This window comes from Hypanus sabinus, chromosome 19 (assembly GCF_030144855.1).
Source record: "Hypanus sabinus isolate sHypSab1 chromosome 19, sHypSab1.hap1, whole genome shotgun sequence".
Classification (NCBI taxonomy): domain Eukaryota; kingdom Metazoa; phylum Chordata; class Chondrichthyes; order Myliobatiformes; family Dasyatidae; genus Hypanus; species Hypanus sabinus.
Genome location: NC_082724.1, coordinates 23572753 through 23598828, shown reverse-complemented (window position 1 = coordinate 23598828; position 26076 = coordinate 23572753). Strand labels below are relative to the sequence as shown.

Sequence of the window (26076 nt, the reverse complement as noted above, 5' to 3'; positions counted from 1 at the left end):
AAACCATAATTTGGACTGGAAGCTTGGAACATGATCAGTAGCCTGTTTCCTTGGATACAGACTAACGAGGAAAAATGGCCGCCTTCCGTATCATTAACTTTCCATGGTTTCTGCAATTTAAAAATGCCTTTTGTGAGGACCTCTTGATTCTACAGTCATCCTGGTGAATCATTTAATGGGAAAGAAGTGGAGAGGAATAAATATTGGAAACAAATAATAAAAATAACAAACACAGGAAAAGAGTGGAAGTGGTGCACCACTTGCAGTGGCAGGAGTGCAAGCGTGCAAGGCCGGTTTCACTGAGTTCAGATGGTGAAGAAAACACAATGTGCTGGAAAATCCAAGCTAGTCTGTTCCTGAGGTTATCAATAAATTAGGACAGTGGCCAAGTTGAATTTCTTTGGACAAGGAATCTTAGAGGAGGACTTCAGTGCGGTGATACAAATACTACAGTGCAGAACAAGCATAAATTAAGAAAGTATTTCATTTTCTATGTACGTGAAGCACATTATTGATCACTAAATTGATTATAATCAGGAATTTAGCTGACAAGTTGAAAATATTACTGCACATACATTTATATAGAGGAGCTCCTTGTCTCCTGATATAAAGAAAAATTATACTGGAAGAATCTTTCTAAGCTTCATTGCATCATAAAGTTAGACCTGCATCCTTAATCTAGAAAGCACATGTTAAAACTGGGAGATGTGCTGAAGCATGCGTAACTTCATTTGTCATCCCGTTGAGTGATATGTGAATGACAATAAACTTGAGATCCAATGCACATTTACTCTGTAACTAGAAAAAACAACGAATCTGGTTCGATGCCAAGAATCAGATGATGCAGGAAGGAAACTCAAGCTAGTGAGAATATAATATGTTACCAGCTTATTTTCTTCATAATCTGAAATACTTTTCTAGATATTTGACAACTTTATAAATAAAAATCCAGGATTCTTTCTTAGGAAGCTCTCAACAGAAAATAATGGGGGGGGGGGGGGGAGAAGGCCTCAAGACGTTAACTGCAGAATATACTTCTATATAACCAAGGCAGATATTTGAACCGCAAGGGAGCCAAGAGGTACAGGGAGGGAGAGGGAAAGTGGCTTTGGGGTCACAATTAGGTCGTCAAGCCTGCCACCCCTGTAGGGGTTTAGGCCACCAACAGCAGCTCACCTAGTCCTCTGTCCGTGTCCAGTCTGGTGGTGGTCCTGGATGATAGAAGGTTGATCAGTCCTGTGGCTTACGTGGACTAGCAGCTCCCTCCACACAACTTCGAATGCCTTCAAGGCCAGGGGTTTTCCAACCTGGGGTCCACAGATCCCTCGGTTAATGGTAGGGGTCAATGGCATAAAGAAAGGTTGGGAACCCCGGTTGGCAAAGACCCTACCTCTGCCAGGGATGAGGCCTTTGGAGTTTCTGTTGGCATTTCTCTGGCACTGCGTTTTCATGGGCTGTGTTGCTACCCCATGCCCAAAGCTCTTCCCTTCACAGCCAGGCTTGGGATGGTCCGTAGCAGAACTGGAGTCACAATTGGATCCACGATAATCCTACTGACTGGCAGAATAGATTCAAGGAGCCAACTGGCATACATTTGTTCCAGCTTTTATTACACTTTTCAGCAGTCTTGGCAAATTAGTTTATTATTGTCACATGTACTGAAGTACAGTGAAAGACTTCTTCCATACCGTCCATACAAATAATTTCATCATAACAGTGCATTGGGCTGGTACAAATTAAAAAAAAAACAGAATACAGAATAAAGTGTTACTGTTACAAAGTGCAGTGCAGGTAAACAATAAGGTGCAAAGCCAAATTAAGGTCGATTGTGGGGTTGAGAGTCATTTTATGATGCAATAAACCATTTAGTAGAAGCTGACCTTGAATGTGGTGGTAGGTGCTTTCAGACTTATGTTGCTTATTAATAGTGTTCCTTTCTCTGTGTATAACTTTGCCGTAAAATAATGGGTGATTTTACCATTTTTGTTGGTAAATTCTCAGATGTCAACTAGGAAGCATACAGGATTCAATATGAGCAAGACCAAGGAATTGATTGTGAGCTTGAGAAAGGGAAAATCGGGAGACCACCCGCCAGTCCTCATTGAGGGTCAGCGGTGGGAAGAATGAGCAGCCTTAAGCTCCTGATTGTCAGTATCTCAGGGGATGTGTCCTGTCCCAACACATTGATACAATCATGAAGAAAGCACGCCAGCGGCCCTACTTCACCAGGAATTTGAGGAGATTTGGTGTGTCACCAAAGACTTTTGCAAGAATTCAGTAGATGTACAGTGGAAAGACAGGTTGCATCACAGCTTAACGTGGAGGCTTCCATGCACAGGATAACGATAGTCTGCAGATGGTTGTAGGCCCAGCCAGCTCCATCAGGAACAGTCCTCCCCACCATCGAGGCCAACTTCAAGAGGCAGTGCCTCAGGAAGGCAACATCCATCGTTAAGGATCCTCACCATCCACAACATGCCCACTTCTAGTTACTACCATCAGGGAGGAGGTACAGGAGTCTGAGGACACACACTCAATAATCCAGGAACAGGTTCTTTCCCTCTACTATTAGATCCTTAAACTATCCATGAACCTATGAAAACAACCTCGTTATTCCTTTTTATTGCACTATTTATTTTGCCATTTATAGTAGTTTTATTTCTTTGCACTGTACTGCTGCTGCAAAACAACAAATTTCATGTCATACAGTGATGATAAGCAATTCCCCATTTTGGCTTTATCTCTACCCTTTCTCTTTTTCTCGCCTGCCTATAATCTTTCTCTGATACCCCGCACCTTCCACGTTCCTCCATGGTCCAATCTCCTCTCCTATCAGATTCCTCCTCCTTCAGCCCTTTATCTCTTCCACCTATCACCTTATAGATTCTTATTTTACTGCCCCTCCCCCACCAACCTTTCCCCTCACCTGGTTTCTCATCACCTGCTAGCTTGTACTCCTTCCCCTTCCCACACCTCCATCATCATCTTGTTCTGGCTGCTTCCTCCTTCCTTTCAATCCAATTTGAATTTGTCATTCAGCCGTGCATGAGTACCCATGAAAACAGCCAAACGTTACTCTGGGGCCAAGGTGCAAAACACAGTACCAGCAGTCACACACAGCACTTATGAGAGATATCACACGTGAGATATCGGTAAAATGGAGCCACGCAAAACAGAATTGGTCCCGGCCCCAAGTCCATGAATGCACAGTCGACTACAACACAACTTGTCTTCTGCCGAGCAAACACTGGGGGACAGCACCGACTCCAGCATGGATCCCGCGCCACACTGCCCCTGGTACATGCGCACCAGCTTCAACACCTCTCTCCTGGCGGCTGTAGGCATGTGACACTGCGGCGTGAGGCCTAGTCCTTGATCTGACCCAGGCCACGCAGCTCCCTCACCGTCAGCCCCTGCGCACCGCCGATAAATCAGTGAATTGAACTTGCAGCATTCCATATTAACAATGTCCAAAGGGGTCTTGTGATCACAAGAAAACTGACTAAGATGGTCGCTTGATTTTAGACCGCATGCCTCCTTCACGCACAGACTCCTCCGAAGCCCCTCTGACAGAAGTAGCAGTACGATCTTCGCCAAGCCCAGCTTCGTCAGTTTCTTCACCCATGAGCAACTCACTGATGGGGTAGACCCACAGTACTTTAAGTTCTTGGTGTCTAGCAGAAACCAGCGATCATAAGAAATACATTTGAAAAGGACAGTAGCACCCTTTGACCCCGTAGAAGCTGCTGCGATTGAACACGCCGCCATCTTACTGGAAGTCCCGATAAAGAGTCCCAGCCTGAAATGTCGACTGTTTGACTGCTGTTTAACCTCAAGCAAACTCTGGTGTTTGATTATGTCAATACATTTTAAGAATTTGGCTCCATATTGCATGATAAACCTGATTTGAATTGCTGTGTATATCAGTATCTCTCTCTGAGATAACAAAAGATATCTGTAAGTGATTATTTGAACAGCAAGACTTTAGAGATGGGCAGAGCATTTTCTATGTACCTACTCCTAAGCAGTCTGTCAGTATGCCCACAGGAAAATGAATCTCATGGTTGTGTACGGTGACACACACATGTGCTTTGATAATAACATTTACTTCCATGCTTTGCTTCAGTTAGCTCAGTTCTCACAATGTAATCATACATAAGTGGAGAACGTGAAGCAATTCTAAAAGGTGAACCATATCCAGTGTCATCTGAGCCACACGTGTAATAATTCAGATCAAAAGAAATCCAAAATAACACTTCGAACTCTTTGTACTTGGACACAATCCTCTGCCATCTTAGGCAAAATCCTAAGTCTCACCCCCATGTATATTTGATCTGAGGCATCTTCCTCCTCCGCGGCCTCGTGTTTTGGAGGATGATGATGATTAAGTCACTATTGTTTCCTTCTATGCCAGATGCTGGTTTAATGTAGCATTTCTTCACCTTGCCTTTTGACTCTTGGTAGCTCTGTAGTAGTTGTATTGCTAGTTCCCGGATGCTGTCGTGGTACACCTGTGCCCACTTATATGCTGGATTGCACTATTGCAAGTACTAATATGACGTCATTCTATCATAAATATCGCCTCATGTCTCTTTCTTTTAGTTTTGTTCACCACCTACAGCCATCTCCAGTGCAGTCCATTGTTGGCTTTAGTTGCAGAACCTTGAGAATGATAACTTTTTTCGGATGGTCATTGCTCCCGAGTCCAGTTAAACTAACACTTGCACCAATACCCTGGCACGGGCATGTCTGATGGGTAATGTTGGTCACTGGGCACACTGAACCCTGAAAACTCTTGTATGCTGTAAATGTCCTCCTCACTGTTCTCTGTGGATAGTAGTATTCCAGTCACACCCACGATTATTTTATTAATCACAGTACTTGCAGTTTCAGCTGTACTTTCCCTTCGTCTCACACTTTATTCTGCAGGTACTTGCTCCTGTTGACTGATAAAAGTTTCAGTCACACCTCTGCATCGCTCCACGGTGTTGCATTTCTGTACGCGTTGGAGTTTCCTCAGGCTGAACTCCCTGATTCCAAATGCAGTTCAATCTCTGAACAAATTCTTCTTCAACAAGTGAAGCTGCTATTATCTGCCAATACTTAGATCCTTTAGGAATGTGTAAAAGGATTCGCTCTGCTTTTAGTTTAAAAATGAACATTAATATTTGTAAACATGAGGAAATCTGCGATGCTGGAAATTCAAACAACAACACACAAAATGCTGGTGGAACACAGCAGGCCAGGCAGCATCTATAAGGAGAAGCACTGTCGACATTTCGGGCCGAGACCCTTCGTCGGTCATGTTAATATTTGTAGGCAGGTTCCAATGTGCTTTTATTGCACTCTCAGGATCTGAGTAGAAGATTTTATCACCAGCAAGAGAAAATCTGCAGATTCTGGAAATCTGAGCAAATGCTGGAGGTTGTCCTGCTGAGGGGTTTCGGCTCAAAACGTCAACTGTTTACTCTTTTTCTAGACGCTGCCTGGCCTGCTGAGTTCCTCCAGCACTTTGTGTGTATTGTTGAGAAGATTTTATCCATGGCATTATGCTCCATGTAAAAAGAAAGAATCTGGAAGGGTTTTTGACCTGAAATGTTAATTCTGTTTTTCAATTCAATTCAAGCTCAATTGTCATTCAACCATACTCATGAATACAGCCAAACGAGACAGTGTTAATCCAGGGTCAAGGTGGCAAAATACATTACTAACAGTCACACACAAGAACACATTCACGGAATAATAGTGCCCCCCTTCCCACGATACTGTGGCTTGATGCCCAGTCCTAGAACGTTCAAGTCAACAAACTTGTGTAGAATATCAGTAAAATGCAACAATGCAGAATATGTGAGTATATAGCCCCCCCGGCCCCCCCCCCACCGACCTCTGATATCATCTGTCGATCCAACCCAGCACCAGCTCGATGTTACCTTGGCTTTGAGACCTAGTCCATGCATATACAGACGCATGCAGAATATTAGTAAAAACACACCGACGCAGAAAATGCATGTTCCTGTATGTAGACCAGACCTCACAGCCCACCAAGATCATCTCTTGACCGGCTCCGACACCCGCTAAGCGATAATTCAGTTTAGAGACCCAGTCTTCACTTATAGAGGCCACGTATAGAATATTAGTTAAAAACACAACCAGAGAAATATATATGTATATAGTCCAAACCCGTCAGTCCTATAGAAACCTTGTCAACCACAACTGCGCTACGCCGCCCCCGGTAGAGCATGGTGGCTGGACGCTTCTTCCCTGGCGGCTGTAAAGCAAGTAAGCCCGCAGCTTGAGACCCAAGCCCATTGAGTGCCGCCAAAAAATCTGCAGTTGACCACAACAGTGCTTCTCTTCTGCTGACCAAAACCCTGGAGCTCCTCCAGTACCTCCACCAGCAAGCAAGTTGGTGATGGTGTAGACCCGCAATACTTTAAGTTCTTAATGTATAGCAGGATTTTGCGATCACTAGAAGTATGTTTAAGTATAATGGAGGCACCTTTTTTTGTCTCCATAGAAACCACTGTGACCAGTCATGCCACCATTTTGATGGAAGTCCTTTAGCATTTTCTGTTTTTGTTTCATGTGTCTGACAGTGTATAATGCTTCAAAGAGTGCTAATTCCTTCTATCTGCGCGTTGTGTCACAGTTTCTAGTAGTTCCTGATGAAATCTTCCAGTCTTCCTTTAGCTTTTGTGGGGCCATTGTTGCCTATTTATCATGAAAGGTATTGGACCAGACGTGATTGACTTGGTGCAAAGTTCTCCCTCCTTCCATGCCAACACCAAGCCCGTGGCTGCGCTAAGCTCCGTTTGTGATGCTGCCGGTGACGTTGCTTGGATTGTTCCACAAGGTGGAGAGTGTTTTGAGCAGTGACTAGGCCTCAGGCAGCGATGTAAGGACTGTCCTGATGGCCTTCTGTCAGAATACCTTTTCTGCATTTTCAAATTCCTCTGATGAGTTGAAAAACACTGAAGGTAGAGTCAGCAGTTTGTGGAACTGCTCTGGTGGTCTTAGTGATGAGTCCAGGCCGACTGAGAAATTTGAGCATGCCATTGTCATTTTCAGCAACTTCCTGTCACCAGTTGCTGGAGGGGTGAGAGCCTAGCAACATACGGAGAACCACACCATCAACTACTGGTATGAGGTGGAAATGATGGTATAAGAACACATGCTGAAATCTGAAAAATAGAAAATCCTGGAAGAACTCTATAGGTTTCTACTGAAATCCTCTTGCAAAAAAGGCAAATATATGATTTGCTCTGTCCAGTATCATGCTGTACCTGTATGTTAAATTGTAGTGCTTCATATCCTTCTGAGCACTAACACCTTTCGGTCTCTTTCATCATTTCAGAAATACTCTGCTCATTTTTTTTCCCCACCAAAGTGGAAGTCAAATTTTACGTTCTTGCCCATCCACCTGAAGCACTGCATTCTCTTCGTGTTCTCATTCAGCTTTGTCTCTTCAGCAAACTTGGATATGTTGCATTTAGCTATCTCATTCTCAGTCATTCAGAACAAGAAGAGGACACAACCTTTGCATGAATCCTTGTTTCCTTTGTTTTAATGCCTTACATCTCTATAATTCCTGACTGGCTCCTTGCTTGAGGAATTCAGACGTCCTTGGTGAGGATTGCACCCTGTAGGTGAGAACATTAATGTACAACTCTCCCCAACAGACTTGTGAGAGACTGAAATTTCTCTCATTCCGTGGGGTGGGAGTTCTGACTTCCCCAGGGGATGGAGTGTAACAATTTCCTTCCAGGATCCTTTCAAATTGTGGGCAGCCAGGCCCATTAATGCACTGGAGCTTCCTCCTGGCATGTACCTTGTTGACCAGGGCTTGAGTGTCCAGCTGGACAACATTGGGAGCTGAGTCTCTCTCTTTCCTACAGGTGAGTTGTTGCTCTGCAACTGTGCTGCATTCCCACTATCAATAACGGCTGATGCTCTTCACAACGTGCTGCATTCCCACTATCAATAACGGCTGATGCTCTTCACAACGTGCTGCATTCCCACTATCAATAACGGCTGATGCTTTTCACAACGTGCTGCATTCCCACTATCAATAACGGCTGATGCTCTTCACAACGTGCTGCATTCCCACTATCAATAACGGCTGATGCTCTTCACAACGTGCTGCATTCCCACTATCAATAACGGCTGATGCTCTTCACAACGTGCTGCATTCCCACTATCAATAACGGCTGATGCTCTTCACAACGTGCTGCATTCCCACTATCAATAACGGCTGATGCTTTTCACAACGTGCTGCATTCCCACTATCAATAACGGCTGATGCTCTTCACAACGTGCTGCATTCCCACTATCAATAACGGCTGATGCTCTTCACAACGTGCTGCATTCCCACTATCAATAACGGCTGATGCTCTTCACAACGTGCTGCATTCCCACTATCAATAACGGCTGATGCTCTTCACAACGTGCTGCATTCCCACTATCAATAACGGCTGATGCTCTTCACAACGTGCTGCATTCCCACTATCAATAACGGCTGATGCTCTTCACAACGTGCTGCATTCCCACTATCAATAACGGCTGATGCTCTTCACAGCGTGCTGCTGATTGTGGCAAGAAATTTGTTGGAGTCCTGTTGGGACTTGCAGAGGTTTTTTTAAAAAATTGTTCCTTTCTAGGTAATTTCAGACCTGATTTTGGCCAATTTTCTTTGCATGGGGCTGACCCATGCATAGTGCCGCGCACAATCTTGTTGCTGCGATGAATGCGATTGGATTTTTAGGAAACCCCTTGGGTGTTGACGCAGGGTCTTGAGCTGAAGCATTGTCCATCCTTTTGCCTCCACAGATGTTGCTCAAGCAGCTGAGTTCCTCCAAGAAGTCTGGTCTTTTTTTGCTGGAGATTCCAAATTGCTGTAGATTTGCCCTTGTTTCCTAGCAGTCTTGTCATGCTTATGGTATCCACCATCAGAATTTGCCTAGATGGTGTGGTCTTTGAAATTCCACAAATCTTTTTAAAATCAATTCTTGTGCTAACTCGCCTATAGGAAGTGATACTAGGTTAGTTCAAATACATTTCACGCAGACCTTTGTAATGCTATTCAATAGTTATTGTGATTGTTCAGAGAAGCACTGCCAAGTGAGGGGGAAAAAAACAAGTAGGGACAACTTTCCATTGCTTTAGTCTCTACAGGACTTGTCTCCAAGAGCTTAATACTGCCAATTTCAATGTAAATCAGAATGCTAGAGAGAATGAATTGTTCTTTGCCCCTCGGTGTTTTAAAGATTTCAATTTGAAAGTATTGCCTCACTGAATTTCCTAAATGTTTCAGGAATAACTAAGTGTTGAGTGTGATCAAATCTGAACCACATTATTTTTTGGAATTCTTCAAAATACGTTAGGGCTTCACGTGTACAAATCACTTTAATGCTTGTGCGTTTTATTTGTTATCACAAGCCTTGGAAAAATGATTTTCTTTTATGTGTGGAATAGCGATTATATTATGTAGGAGGACTTGAGTATGGAGATTCTATGTGCATTAATCAATGAAATCTAACCGTGTTGCTGTGAGTTCAAAGACTGTTAGAAAATGATTTATTTATTTTCCATTGTTAAAATTTGGCCTCTCAAAGTTTTCCACATTGGACTACTAAAGGCAAGATTTCTATTATTTGAAGTTATGGAAAATTGCTTATGAGAGCTTACAGAATTGAACAGCACAGAAACAGGATGATAATTCTGCTTTATTTTGTTGTACAAGAGTCTCCTGTCATCCGCTGCCCTGTAGGGAATCAAGATTTCTTTTTACTTCGTTACTTAGTGATGTGGGCAATGCTGCAAAGCTGAAGTTTGATGAATTGTGGTTGGCAAGAATTGTCCCTATTCTTTTCCAGAATGTTTCCTGTTATTTTAGCATGTGTCCCTGTTGGAACAATTATTTTAATTTAAAAATTGACAGGCAATCATTGATTGCAGACAGACTTTTTATATCATCTATTCACTATACCATTCAAACTTCTTTTGAAAGAAACATAATACTTTCTGATCATTGTCTTAGCTTTGTGACCACTATGTTTCCACCTTTCTCTATATGGTGTTTCCCCCAGCCAAATAGTTATTTTTGACTCTTTGCTTAATTGTAGAATTGGTAGTGTTGGATGTTTCCTGTCAACCTGTTTCCTCCAAAGTTCAAAAGCCTTATTTTATACAAAATTAATACTAGGTCTTTGGAAAACATGATGAATGGCAGCTGCACTTAGCAAAATGAAGTCACTCACTCTACAATTTTATTCCAAAAACTACTGTGCTGGAATTAAACAAAGGAGACCATAAAGTGATATTTGCAGTTAACTCCTGAAATGCTGAAGTAGGCCTTATTGAACATGGGGCTGTTATGAGAATAGGCTTGTTATCCATAACCTTAAGTGCAGCTTCCATTCCACTCTCAATGAACCAAGGCAGATTGTTGGAAGCTACTGAAAATATTCGGACATATGGAGTTTAGATTCTGTCAGTAGCATCATCCTGAACTGTATCTACAGTAGCAGAAAATAGAATGGTTTGTAATGTTGGTTGGAAACTAATAATTGTAGTAGTAAGGCTGTTCCTACTGAGTGCTCTCTGGGCTGTAATATTATCAGAAGTTCAGGCATGGCATACTTACTCAAGCAGCAGGTGTACACCTGTAACCTCCAACCTCATGGCATGGATATTGATTTCTCTTTCTGGATAAACCCCCCACTCACTCACCTCTATTGCCCACTCTGACCTCTTCTATCCAACCTATCACTTCCTCCTGGGTCCCTTCCTCCTCCTCTTTCTCCTGTGGGTCCTCTCTCCTCTCCTATCAAATTCCTCCTCCTTCATCCCTTGAACTTCCGGCATCTGTAGGCTTCCTCGTGTTTACGTGTACACTTCGATTAGTGCTCCCTGTGTCTCATGCATTTGCACAGTGTCTAGACAGCACTTAGTCTGAGGTTTGGAAAGCACATCCTACAAACACAGAATAAAATAAGATTTAATGCACAAAACACTGTAACAGCAGCAGGTCAGACAGCATCTCTGGATCCCCATCCAGATGAAGGGTCTCGACTGGAGATGTCCATTTCCCTTCATAGATGCTGTCTGCCCATCTGAGTTCCTCCAGCACTCTGTGTGTTGCTCCAGATTCCCACATCTCAGTGTCTTGTGCCTTCATAAAAGAAGAATCTATGAACAACAACCAGCCCTCCCTCACCCTACCAAGTACCTCTGGAAGTTTCAGAAAATAATTCTCAGACTGTTACATCTCTAATTTTGAGTTGCTCTCCGTGCTTGTGGCGCATCAGTTGGCAATCTTGCCTTTTCTTTAGCACTTTTCTTCTTTTTACGAGGCCGAGTTGCTAGCTGAACGTTCAATCCAGCACGGGTGGGAAGCGTGCAAAGAGCCGGCAGGATTCAAACTCTGACCAGTCGCCTCAAGGTCCGGTACAGATTCTACACTGTACTGTACTTCTCTAATTTGCTCATTTTGAATTCCTTCCGAAGGGACCTATTTTTAATGTAAGTACAGGCAATTGATGTAATTTCTGAGTGGATTCAACAGGCACTGGACAGTTTAGAGGCTGTATCACAAGTCACAGAGAGAAGATCATGCCTAAAGTCATCACAAGTGCCAGACTTAATCAGCCTGAAATTAAATTAATTCTTGACTGGACTGAAGTTGAGAATGATCAGTCTACATTAGTGTTTAGTCATTTGTTCTAGCGCTAGGAGATAAGACATTTAATGGATTAGAGAATATCTTATAGGTTAAGTAAGGTAGAGCTTTTCTCTATGGAGCGAAGGAGGATGCGAGGTGACTTGATAGAGGAGTTCAGGATGATAAGAGGCCTAGATGGAGTGAATGGAGAGAGACTTTGTCCCAAGGTAGAAGAGGCTCATAAAAAGGGTATAATTTTACAGAGATTGGAGGAAAGCATTGTGGGGAGTTTTTTTTTACACAGACAGTGGTGAGTTCATGGAGTACCCTGCCAGGGGTGGTGGTAGAGGCTGCTAAATTAGGGGTGTCTAAGAAACTCTTAGACACATAGATGATAGAAAAATTGAGGACATATTGCAGATCCCAATTTCACTGAAGATTCGACAGATAACCATCAGTTGCTTTTCCCTGTGGACTTTTATTGCACTGTTCATTACTGTCTTCAACCCATTCTTCACCTTCCTAATACAATGACTTGTGCTGGTTTTATTAAATCTAGATAACTCCGGGTTTGATAGATTACATTCACAATGTCAATAAAGTTTAAAATTAAAGGAAAGCTAATCAATTAAATGTCTTCAGAAATATCTAGTGTTATAATTACAATCCATAATCATAAATTAGTGATCCTCGATCTGCCACTGTTTGACATTTTGCATGGACAAACCAAGAAGATTATTATTAAATTGAAATTAATGTCAGGAAAGAACAAAGAAAATGAAGTATATAAATTGAAAGTGAAACTGTCTCTGACCTGCTGCTATAGATACACCAGGCAAGCATAGAAGAGATATGGGTGCAAAGTGACCTAAAGGGTTTGTTGACAATGCCAACACTGGCACGTGATGTCTAAATTCTTCCAGTGTGCAGTGATCATTCAACAAAGTACTCAACAAGACAATTGCAGTGCTCAGAAGTGCAAGAGATTACTGAAGGAAGGATTAAATGGAGAGAGATTCATTTTAGCAATTACCTCATCCTACCAAAATATTATTGAGATTCAAAGAAGCTCTTTTCCCTTTCTCATCTCAAGACATAGATGGCTTGTTCAAAGTATTTATTATCGAAGTATTTATGCAGTAAACAACTCTGAGATGCGTCTTCTCACAGATAGCCATGAAACAAAGCAAACCATTGAACCTATTCAAAGAGAAAAAAAATCAACCCCCTTCACACGCAAAAAAATCTCAAATGGCAACAAATAAAAACAAGTGAAAACACACGACATATGAGGGGTGATTGATATGTTCGTGGCCTAAGGGAGAAGGAGTCAATTTTAGAAAACCTAGCACATTTATTTTTCAACATAGTCCCCTCCTACATTTACACACTTAGTCCAGCGGTTGTGGAGCATGTGGACCTTGGACCTCCAGAAAGTGTCCACAGCATGGGGTGATTGATAAGTTGGTGGCCTAAGATAGAAGGAGATGAGTTATTCAAACTTTCTGCACAATCACTCAAAGAGTTGAACGACATGTGCATGTAACGAGAGCTGTATAACTTAGCTCCTTCTACCTAAGGCCATGAACTTATCAATCACTCCTTCTGTGGACACTTTCTGGAGATCCACGACTGCTGGACGAAATGTGTAAATGTAGGAGGGGACTATGTCGAAAAATAAATGTGCCAGGTTTTCTAAAATTGACTCCTTCTACCTTGGGCCACGAGCATATCAATCACCCCTCATAAAACACATAATCAAAAGATATATATCAGTTCAACTCAGTGTTTATTATCTGCAGGCCTCCCCGATTCAAATCACCCAAACTAGCAACAAAGGAGGAGGACCAGAGAACTAGGATGCATCATAAAACAGGAATTAGATCCCACAATCCACAAACCACATCACTTAAACCTTGCTCTGGCACCATCCTCTGACAGCATCGAGGGAAAGAGAAGGACCTTTCCTCAGGAGCAGAGAGGGAGAGGGAAAGCATCACACGCAGACACCCTCTTCCAGCAGCAGCGAGCAAGAGGCTAAAACTTCATAAACACTAATTATATAAGCAGCATCCAGCTGCAGTGGCCCACATTAATACGGAGACCCTGAAAATGAACTTGTGGCCAGTGTGAAAGTACAGGAGTGATCCATAACTCTGTCTTCTGCTGAAATGTGACTAGGCATTCATACAGCCATTGCTGAGTAGTTATTAACCATTTGATCTCAAGCTTTTATTTCCCCTTCCAAAATCTACCTTGTCAAAATCCAGGTCTGTAACAACCGTTGAGAATTTATCCTGTTCACCATACAAATAATAGCTACAAAAATGTGCTAAACATTTGGGTGAAATCAGCCTTATTTTGTGTCCAGGCTGTGGCTGCCTTAATAAATTCTGCTTTTCCAGAATTTAGTTCTCCCAAAATGATTTCCAAGATGTAGATTCTAGCTAGTAAAAAGGACTATGTTACACCAGCTGTTAGTGCCATTAGGAGTTTTCCACTGGAAGCCGAGGGACAGCAGTACAATTTGGCAGTATGTCAGAAGGTGAGGAGAAGGAGGTGTACAGGAGTGAGATTGATCAGCTGGTTGAGTGGTTTTGCAGCAACAACCTTGCACTCAACGTCAGTAAGACCAAGGTATTGATAGTGTACTTCAGGAAGGGGAAGTCCAGGCTTTCCTATGCCCAACATATTGATGCAGTGACAAAGGAAACATGCCAGTCGCTATGCTTCACTGGGAATTTGAGGAGATTCGGTATGTCACCAACGACTCTAGCAAATTTTTGCCGATGTACCATGGAGAGCATTCGAACGGGTTGTATCACAAGCTCCATGCCAGAGGCTATAGAGGGACAGGATCAAAAAGAGCTGCAGAAAGTTGTGTATTACCATCAGGAAAGAGGCACAGAAGCCGGAAGAAATACACACAATGTTTTAGGAGCAACTTCTGAGATTTATGAATGGTCCATAAACCTACTGCTTCACTATTTTGCACTCTTTTTGCACTACTTGTGTATTTTGTTTATTATCATCATTACCTTATAGTGATTTTCATGCATTACTCTGCACTACTGCTGCAACACATGACATATGTCAGTGATAATAAACCTAATTTGATTCTGAATTCCACATGCTTGAAATAAAAATAGGTTCAAAGACATCCTTTAGTTACTTCCTATTATGCCACTGGCGTTTAGGGCAGTAATGAAGGGCCTCCATCGCTGTCTATCAGTGTTCAGGGCTTCCTTCATCATGCCAGTAGCTTTCTCTCAGAAGACTCAGGAATACCATCCCACACAGATACAGGATTCTTCATTTCTGTTTTTGTAACAATTTTTTTTGACCCACCAGGGTTGTGAGCCCTGAGCTGGACCCCCAAACCTGAAGGCTCAGTCTGTCTACCAAGAGTCAAAGCACAAAGCCTGACTTCAGCCAACATAGCTCTCTGGTTCAAGTTGTGATCCTCCTGGAGAAAAGACACCCTGTGCTTTCCAAAAAGAATTTAGAACTTCCTTCTCCTGATTGCATGGGAGCAATGGTTTTAACATTAAAACTTGGCACAAGTAATCAACACACTGGTGGATAGCCTGTAAAATTAAATCAGGGAAATACATTCAACACACACAAAATGCTAGAGGAGCTCAGCAGGCCAGGCAGTATCTATGCAAATGAGTACAGTTGACATTTCAGGCTGAGACCCTTCAGCAGGAAATACGTTATCTGTTCTTCTCTTCAAAGGAGATCTATATCAAGCTAAATTAGCAGGCTGCTTTTAAAGGCAAGAATGCAAAACCTAGATGGGGTAAACATCAGTTTTGTCAGAAAGCATAATGTGCAGTAGTAATGTAAAGTGTCTTTAGATGATTTTACGTTGTGTTATTTTAAGTAAAATAATTAATACCTTCTGTCATCTGGAAGGTGACTTAAAGACTTCCCGTTCTGCTAATGCCCAGCTATTTTTCAGTGAAGGAGATCTCAGACAAGATCGGTCTGAATCTGTGGTGGATAAACTGATATCTGGACTCTTTCTGAGTGCAAGTTCTGCAGTCTTGTGTTCCAACGGGTTACTGTCCCTGGAGCACAAGTCCTACACCAGTGAAATTCTGAAGCACAACTTCTGCAAGTCATTTTTTATTGGAAAATATGTGCAGGTTAAACTCTTTAGCAGCCTGATTGCTGGGAGAAGGATAAATAGAGATTTTTTTTCATTTAAATAAATCAGTATGTGTCTGTGACAATCTACTAATCCATTGCAGATCAAGTTTTGGCATCTGGTGAGCCAGGCTCCCAGCAGAAGCTTACATTGGTGACATCGCTGTAAGAAATAGAGTGACCCAGGGCGGCCTGTATAATCAGAGTGATGCCTGTTTACTTTTTAATTTTTTTAACTTTTAAAAAATTATCTTAACCTTGCTTTCCCTCGGCAAATCGGATTCCAAATAATAGAATTTTGCTCTGCGACTTTCTGCCAGCTGGGATCACTTTTAAGGATAAAGATTAGTTTCATTTGTCACACGTACATCAAAACGTTGCAACATACAGTGAGATGCGTTGTCTGGGTCAAATCAAATCGGTAAGGATTGTGCTGGGGCAGCATGCAAATGCAATCACTTTTCTAGTGCCCCACGACTCATGAGGCCTAACCGTCTATCTTTGGAATGTGGGAGGAAACCAGAGCACCCGGTGGTCGCAGGGAGGACATACGGATTCCTTGTGGACAGCAGCAGGAATCCATCCCCGGCTGCCAGCACTGTAAGGGGGCTGCACTAACATGTGGCCCCATTTTCACAGGTGAGGATCAATCAGGGTGAGACGTCCATTGTTTTTATACCAGCCACTCTTCTTCCTTTGAGAGCTGCTGGGCGCTAGAATGTAGCAAATATAGCATCAATTTGAAATTGCACAATGAAGCATGTTGACACATCCATACACAGGGTCATGTCAATTTCTACTGCAACTTTTGTTATCTGATTATACAATAATGCAGGTTCCAGCAGCTGTCTTTAATAAATTCTTAGTGATTGCACAATGTTCATTTGTTGCTTCTAACATGGTGTATTACCAATAACTACTTACAATAATACAAATAAGCTGATCTGTTGGACATCACCAGTGGATATCTTTAATGTCAAGTTATTTTTTGATAAAGAAACTGCGGTGTTGATTTAATTTTAACAACTGTGGTTCTGTTTTCTCACCTTTTTAAAATTGTACACAAAATGTGAAAGAACTATGAAATAAACCAGAAGAAAAATTCTCTACTGAACTTATCCTAACAAATTATATTTTTTTAAGCAAAATGATTTGTTTCTCTTTTGCACGTTGGTGCCCAGGCCATCTACAAATCTGCTTGTGTTTGAAGAAGTGGCATTCGGTAAATGAACTAACAGTGATATATTATAAATCCTATTCAATTTTGGTATTGCAGCAGTTTAGTTGGGATTTGGAGAAGTTGTCAGTTATTGAGAGCTCTAGGCATTTGCACTGCAGAATGCTGCATGTCTTTGTGTGGCTCAGGGCATGTTGAGTGAGGGGGAACCAAGTCCATACTTTTTGGATAATATGTAAAAGCAGAGAAGTGGATTCCGAAAGAGATTGCTGACCTTGAAATCAGTACAGAACCGACTTCAATTTAATAGAAAGCTAGACCTGAAGATTGCAGATTATGTAAACCACTTAGTACATTATATATCATTGCCCTAAGTATAAGCTTATCATTCATAAATCCAATAAACAATTAGAGAAAACCTCTTTTAACCAGAGAGTGCTGAAATATGAAATTGCTACTGCAAAGTACATTTACAGGGACCAGCCAAAATATGTGTGAGAAGCAGCTAGATATTTGTATGAGAGAAAGAACAATAGAAGGGGAAAGTGATGAAGCAAAAATGGTTGGAGAAGACTGGTAATGAAGTATAACACGAGATTGACCAATTCTTTATGCTTTACTTTGCAAATTTTAACTGTAAGTACAATCACTACCTGCACTTGGAATGGTTTAATCAACTTGTATGTTCCTCTCTGGCTATTTTTTCCTGCCTCTTTAAAAATATATATATTTATTTTTATTTTAGTTGAAAGTGTAGCTGTTTTCAATTGCTCTGTTTCCTTGTTTGGTAGCATTGAAAATCTCCATTTGAAGTTTAGAAATTTAGTAATTCATCGGATCATTCTAGACACAAATAGTAAATAATGGCCAGACCTGGATGCAGTAGAAAAATTGAAGTTTGCAACCCGGGAGTGGAATACAGAATATAATTTCCAAAAAACACAACAAGTTGATGAAGGAGAGGGTCAGAACAGCTCCTGAACCTGTCCCACCCTTCAGTTGGTCATGGATTATGTGATCGTTGGATTCAGCTTTACTTCCCTGCCCAGTTCTAGCAACCTTTGATATCCATTTCCTCTGAGACAGAACTTTTGTAGAAATAACAAAAGATTTTGCCGGACTATGTCAGCATCTTATCTGCATTCTTGTTCAGTAAATATTTCAATGTCAGTCCTCTATCATAGAGGGTCTGCCCGGCTATTGAAGGTTGCCTGGTACTCTGAGCAAACACTGAGCTGAATTTTGTCTGTGCATTGGATACAAGATTGCATGCCATAAAATCAGAACATGTGTTTATTCCACTGAAGTTTCTCAATAGCTTTCTAATGTTGAATAGACATTTCCCAGGAGCAGTGGAGAAGATAATGGAAGGAAACTCAAGGACAATGGACTAGTAAAGTTCCAAACCTCTCCTCAGAGCAGAATAGTCTACCCTCTGTAAGTAATCCAGGATGTTGTGAGCAAGAATGGGTGTGCAATAAGGACTCTGACTCAGAACAGTCTCTGAAAGGCAAAGTTCAGAGCTGAAATAAAAATCGAATATGCTGTAAATTTGTAGACGGTCACAGAATGCCTGTAAATACAAAGGGTAACTTCTGATTTGTTTGATATCCCCAACAGAAAATTTCCTCCTTCATACCTCATTCTATTGATGGCTGACTGGATTGGATTGCTATTTCCAGGACAATCAAAACAGTGTTTTCTAATTTGCTATTATTACAATTCTTGAGCTGCTTAAAAGTATATACTGCATATATTTTCTGGATATTTTTTAGGGTAGAAGGGATAACTTGCTCTCAGCAATTTAGGAAGAGCTTCTTCCCCTCTGTCATCCAATTTCTAAATAGACATTGAACCCATGAACACTACCTCACTACTTTTTAAAAATTTATTTTTATTTTTCACCAATTTTAACTTAACTAATATATATATTTACTGTAATTCAGTTTCTTATTCTATATTTATCATGTATTGCATCATACTGCTGTGGTGAAGTTAACAAGTTTCACAACATATGCTGGTGATATTAAACCTGATTCTGATCCTTGTACGAAGCCATGACACTGATCAACGTCTAGTGCTTCTAGAGCTCCAGAACTGTCCGAGAGTTTCCAAGAATTGAAGATTAGCTCTCAGTGCAATGTTGCAGAAATCCACAGTATCAAAATTCAGAAAAGCTAAGATGGGTCATTTTTTTTTCATTTTCTCTCAAGGCTTCTGGATGTTACTTACAAAAAAATGGGCATTAAAGATTCCTAAATGGACATTCAACCTGTGAACATTACCTCACTTTTTCTATATATTATTTCTGTTTTTTCATGATTTTTAATCTCCAATATACACACACTGTGATTTATTTATTTATTTGTTTATTCTGTATTGTGTATTGAACTGCAGCTGCCAAGTTAACAAATTCCACGACACATGCTGGTGATAATAACCCTGATTCTGAAAGTGTTTGAGGGGGTGCAAAGATGAAGAAGAATGTTTGAGAATCATGTAACATTGGATTGTGAAATGGAGCCAGTTGATGTTTTCGCATGAGCCATGACTGGATAGGACATATAACATTAACCCCAATTGTAGAACCATCATTTGCACTTAAAACCTTATTTTGTTCAGCTTATTTTCTGGAAAAAAATAGCTTGTTCTTGCTGTAATTTATTTAAACATATGATATTTTAATTTATGTTTAGTTAAATGACATGGTGAAGTGTATATTTTGTATGCACATTCAATGCCGATTAGTCATTTTTAATTTCAAAACTTTAGAAAGGTAACAGTTTGAGAATGTTGAAGTGGAATTCAGTAATGGGTGCAACTATGTACTATGCAAAATTTTTATGTTACTATGAAACCACAAAATTCTGGAAGGGTTATCTCAAAAAAATGATCCAGTCCTAAGTTCATATCACCTTGCTTAGTTTGTTGAAGGACAAGTCTAGTCAAAAATCTGATCTTCTAGAGCCAATTGATAAGCCATTAGTCCAAAACTTGGTCTCTTAATGTAAATTGATGTACTAAGAGCAGATAAGTAATACAAGTTTTTTTTTACAAATCTGTTCATTTATTTCAAACGTATTTATCTTATTGGTAATAGAAGTCCCTTTTTAATATGAGTGATGGTGTATTGTAGATGGTAGATGATCAAACCATGCTAAAACAAACTGGATTCATTCCCACCTCCTCCGTTCAGAATTAATGGTTAAAGGATTTCCATGCTAACAAGTTGTTTAATTCAGTCCTTTTTACTCCAACATAATAAACATTACAACAACTTTAATGAGGGATGCTCGATACATTTTCCACAGCAGTAGCATTTATACAATTAAAGAGCACCTGGTAGACCACAGAAATTGCATTACTGCCTTCTGCAGTCGATCTGTGCTCGACTATAGATATAGATAACCATAGATGTGATAGGCTCCTGTCTCACTTCCTGTTGTTCTGGCTGCTTTGGGAGGACTGCTGCTGAAGAAAAAGCCAGGAGCATTTGACTTGTCAGTCAGCTCCAAACATAGCCTCAAATAATCTTAAGGTTTCTTTTGTTTCTGAAAGCAATTTCAAGTGCCTCATGGTGTGGTGTTGTTTCTTTATGTATCAGGTAAGGAGTACAAAACAGTTTTGGTGCTATTTCCTATTGGGTGACTGGAGAAACAGTTGGTTAGTAAATCTAGCCTGCAGGTAGAATAATCAAATACAAGTTGCATTTTAATTTTATAAAATAACATTCAAAATACTTGTATATTTGATGCAAAAATGATGAGCTAAGTTTCTAACTCACCCTGGATCTTCAAGCTTTGATCAGTGAAATTTAATCATCTTCCTTTAATTTTATCAATCTGCCAGAGTAATTAATATTAGAAAATGCATGTAAGGTTCAGGCAGCTTGCTGTTTGTCCTTTCTCAGTTGGGTGTGCTACGAGTTGAGTGATACTACTGTGTAAAATTGTGCCTTGAGCAGGTTTAGCAAGCAACCTATTCTGGGAAAGAATGGTAACAAATGGAGGAAATGGTTGACAATAAACGCTAAAATAAGTTAGCGCATTCATCAGGGGTAGGGCATCGAGTTGCAGTTTATATTAAGTTGGTTGAAAACAGGAACTCTCAAATCTTTTGCATATTGCATTTTGTGTTTTAACTCTTTGAGTAGTAAGATTAATCTGGCTTCGCTCTGGTGTGTATATTGCAGCTTAATATTTTTTTAATGAATTTTGCCTCTCTCAGATCTTTTTTGTAAATGTAGCAGTTTTATGACACCCTGTAGAGTGTGTACTGTTGACAACATTTTTCTGAGCTGAAAAACAGATAAGGCGGTTCCATCGCATAGAATTAGTCTGCCATAATTTCCATGCCATGTTGTGGAAAACTTGACAGTGATGAACTTGTAAAAGATGATAAGAATATTGTTTAAGATCTGAAATTAAGGTCAAAATTAGTGTTTTAGTAGTGCTCAAGTGTTTTACGTGGACTGAAACCAGAGGGAACGGAGTAGAAACTATTGTAATAACATGCTTTTATGCAACGATTCCTTCTTCCCTGAGATGAGTAGTTTGTGGTTTGTGTTTATGTCCAAACTGACTGTAACAGGCAGCACCAGAACCAGAGGCCTAGAATCTTCAAAGCGCTTGATCCTGCAACAATGGCAAAAACATGACGACGTGCCGCACTCCCAAGTACAAAGATCAGAAAGTTGAAATGTTTCACACTAGGATCCAGTTGTCTCATTCTTTAACGTAGCACTGCTCCTTCATGCAAAAATTACTGATCATGAGTTCTGTGCATTTATGTTCTGCTAAATTAGCCAATCCTGAGGGTGATCTCTTGCTGAGTTTAAAAGCCACTGAACATGTCCTTAGCACTGGCTGAATTCTGAAATCGATATAATAACCAGTAATATATGCTGTATTCAATTGCCAGAGCCCTAGTTTTTTATTATACATTATGACTTTTAAGCATTTATTTGCTGAGCTTTTTATGATATTGTGTATCTATTGATTCAGTTTTATGGTGTTGGAATAACTTGGATAAAAGATTGAAAGCATTCCATTGATGAATGTTCTCATTTAAACATTTTGGGTGCTGAATTGATAGTTGTTGAAACCAGATGCACAGATAACATTTGTCCTTTGACAATAAATTCATGTTGTTTGCTCATTATATTCAGCCAGTGTTAACCACAGGTTCAGTGGCTAGTTGACTCAGTGAGAGATTCACTTTCAGGACTCGCTAACACTTGTTGAAGTCTTCCTGCACTTCTTAACGGAGAGGTGCATTTTGGCTTAACTAGGTACTTCACAGTAGAAGTACCACCATGGACAGAGGGTTTGTTGCAGGGCATGGAGATGAGAACATCAACACAGAAATACCTTTGTGTTTAAAGGTGGTGGCCAGTGACACAGCAGGTGGAACTGCTGTCTTGTAGCTCCAGCTAACTCGGTTCAATCCTGACCTCCAGTACTGTCTTTGCAGAGTTTGCACGTTTCCCTTAAGATCATGTAGGTTTCCTCCAGGTGTTCTCGTTTCATCCCATATCCCAATGCTTAGTAAGTTACTTGATCATTAGAAATTGACCCCTCTTTGTAAAGATGGTGTGAGCGGTGGAATCTGAGGAGCATTGAGGGAAATTTTTAAAAAGAAAAGGATTATTGTAGGATTAATGTAAATGATACTTTCAGGTTGGTATGGACTTGCAGGCCAAAGGGCCTTTTTCTGTGCTGTATCTGCCCTTGCCAGTTTGTTTCAAAACCTTAAGGAAGTGATAATCTAATATGAACGACATGTATGACTTCACACTAGAATCGGCAAACCCAGACTTTGTTCATACAGGTGATGCACAAGTTTCAGCAGCCTGCCTCGATTATTTCCAACTACACCCAAAGTCTTGAGAATCTTTGGACTTTGAGACAGAAAAACTTAGAAACATAGAAAATCTACAGCACAATACAGGCCCTTCGGCCCACAAAGCTGTGCTGAACATGTCCCTACCGTAGAAATTACTAGGCTTACCCATAGCCCTCTATTTTACTAAGCTCCGTGTATCTATCTAAAAGCTTCTTAAAATACCCTATTGTATCTGCCTCCACCACCATTGCCGGCAGTGAAGTATTCTTTAACAGAGGTCCACATCATCTGCATAGCACACACTCAAGCTTTCTCCCCCATTGTCTGGTTGGAATGACTAATGACTTCACTGCAAAAGGTAAGATAGGTTAGAAATTGTGTCGTATTTGTTTATTATTGACACATGTACCAAAGCTTGCCTGCACACTATTCCTATGGATCATATCATTGAGCTAGAATAAGGTAAGACAACAGCAACACAGAATAAGGTGTAAAAACTACCCACAGAGTGCGGTGTAGGTAAACGATAAAGTCCAAAACCATAATCAGGTAGATTGTGAGGTCAAGAATCCGTCTTATCATACAGGAGATCCGTTCAAGAGCCTCTCCCCAGAGTGAGATATTTCTACACCCTGCATGATTAGATCTAATTCAGAATTGGATTGTTAAATGTGCTCAGGTACGTTACGATGTTGCTGCTGCTGTGGGGAAACCTCAGACCTGTGCCTTGCTCTACCTACGTGTGCAAGTGAGCAGCAGTTACAATGATTTTGAAAACAAGCCTATCTAGTTCACTAGTGTCCTTTAGAGGAGGAAATCTGTCATCCTTGTCCATTCTGGCCTATATATGACCCCAGACCCACTCCATGAGATTGACTCCTAAATACCTACTGAAATTCAAACAGAGTACCTGGAATAGAACAAGACACCAAATTTTAGCAAAGTTGCCTTGTGAAGTCCTCTACACAAACATTTGTGGACAGGTGTGCAAATTGGTCAAGCTTCCCCAAAACCTGAAGCAGTGACACTCAGAGGATCATACCTGACTGACAATGTGTCACACTCCTTATTCACAGCCCAAAGTATATCTTGTACCACTAGCAGGATCGATGTGATGGTTGGATGGTATACAGACAAGAGGGAGTAGTCCTTGGAGACACCAACATTGACTACATACCCCATGAAACCTTTGACATGAGGTCAAATATTGACAAGGTGAGCTCAGCCTCTTCAGTTGATAGATCAGTGTACCTCCCTGTTGAACAATACTTGAATGATGGTGTGTTGCCACCTGGGTGCCAGGGTCGAGAACGTCTCAGAGAGGCTGCAGAATATTCTTAAGGTCCACGTTGGCACCAATGACATGGGTAGAAATGATGAATAACTCCTGCACAGTGAGTATAGGGGGCTTGGAAAGGGAGTGAGAAGCTGGATTGCAAGGTATGGAACCTTGGATTTTGAGAGAGGTAGTGAATTTAGTCAAGAAGTCAAAGGAAGCATACTCTTATTAGGTATCTCCTGTCCTGCTAAAGAGGTCACTGAGTTTGTTTGTGGTCTTCTGCTGTTGTAGCTCATCCACATCAAGATTTGATGTGTTGTGTGTTCAGAGATGACCTACTGCACACCACTACATGGTTATTTTTAATTGCTGTTGCCTTCCTGTCAGCTTGAACCAGTCTGGCCATTCTCCTCTTGTTAACAAGGCATTTTTGCCCACAGAACTACTGCTGCTCACTGGATTTTGTTGTTGTTGTCGTTTGCACCATTCTCTATAAACTCTAGAGACTGTTCTGTGTGAAAATCCCAGGGTATCAGCAGTTTCTGAGATACTCAAATCACCGTGTTTAACACCAACAGTCATTCCATGGTCAAAAGTCACATTGATCACATTTCTTCCCCATTCTGGAGTTTGGCTATGGACTCACTTTCAAAGATTCTTCATGTGATATTCTTGGTATCTATTGTATTTATTGCTTATTTATTTATTATTATTATTTCTTTCTTTCTTTCTGTATTTGCACAGTTTGTTGTCTTTTGCACGCTGATTCAAAGCTCGAATTGGTGCAGTATTTCATTGATTCTGTTGTGGTTATTATTCTATGGATTTTTTGTGTATGCCCACTAGGCAATGAATCTTGGGGTGTAAATGGCGACATATAATAAATTTACTTTGAACTTTCTTCTGAACAACAAATGAACCTCTTGACCATGTCTGCATGCTTTTATGCGATGAGTTGATACCACATGATTGGCTGATTGAATATTTTTATTAATGAGAAAGTGTACAGGTGCACCTAATACTGAGTGCATGTAACGGTTTTGAAAGCTAAAATCAAACATATCCCTTAAGGATTGAAAGGAAATCAAGAGGGGAATCATGAAATCCAGAATGGGGCATGGATTATACGTATCTCAAGAGCAAGCGGATAACTAGGAAGCAGATAGGACCACTCAAGGATAATGGAGGGAGCATGTTCTTAGAAGCAGAGGATGTGGGTGAGGTCCTAAATGAAGACTTTTCAACAGTATTTACCAAGGAGAAGGATGTGGAGGACAGGGAGATCGGTGTGGAGCATACTTAATACACTCGGGCACTTTGTGACAAAGAAGGATGTAGTGTTGGGTCCCTTAAAGAACATTAAGGTGCACAAGTCCCCACTGTCCGAAGGGATATACATCAAGTTATTGAAACAATCAAGAAGTGAGATTGCTGGAGCCTTGATTAATATCTAAATGTCTTCTCTAGCCACAGCCAAGGTCCAGGAGGATGGGTGAGTAGCTATTGTTGTTCCATTATTCAAGAAGGGAAGTATAGATATTCCTAGAAACTAGACCATGAGGCACATCAGTGGTAGAGAAGTTACTGGAGAGAATTCTTAGTGGTAGGACTTATAAGCATTTAGAGAACTGTGGCCTGATAAGGGATAGTCAGCATAGCTTTATGAAGGACAATTTGTGTCTTAACTAACTTTTCGGAGGAGGTGACGAGGGCGATTCATGACGGTACAGCTGAGAATGTTGTCTAGGTGGATTTTATTAAGGAGTTTGACAAGGTCCCTCATGGGAGGCTCAGTCAGAAGATTAAATGCATGGATCCAAGGTGAATTGGCTGTTTGGATTCAGTATTGGCTTGCTCATAGAAGGCAGTGAGTAGTGGTTGATGGATTTAATCTGGCAGGAGTTCTGTGATGTATAGTGTTCCACGGGGATCTGCACTGTGGCTGCTATTGTCTGTGATTATATA

At 40.9% G+C, this 26076-nt stretch overlaps 1 protein-coding gene across 3 annotated transcripts in view; it reads left to right on the top strand.

Moving 5' to 3' along the window:
- Positions 1-26076, top strand: part of arhgef3 (Rho guanine nucleotide exchange factor (GEF) 3) — a 251673-nt gene that overhangs the window by 96315 nt on the left and 129282 nt on the right. The window contains exon 1 of one of the 3 annotated variants that reach the window (XM_059944172.1): positions 20548-20592. The exons of the other annotated variants lie outside the window; for them this stretch is intronic. Coding sequence (XP_059800155.1) covers positions 20563-20592 — 30 coding nt within the window. The 5' untranslated portion in view covers positions 20548-20562. Of the gene's footprint in view, positions 1-20547; positions 20593-26076 lie in introns of those variants that run through there. 3 annotated transcript variants of the gene reach the window in all.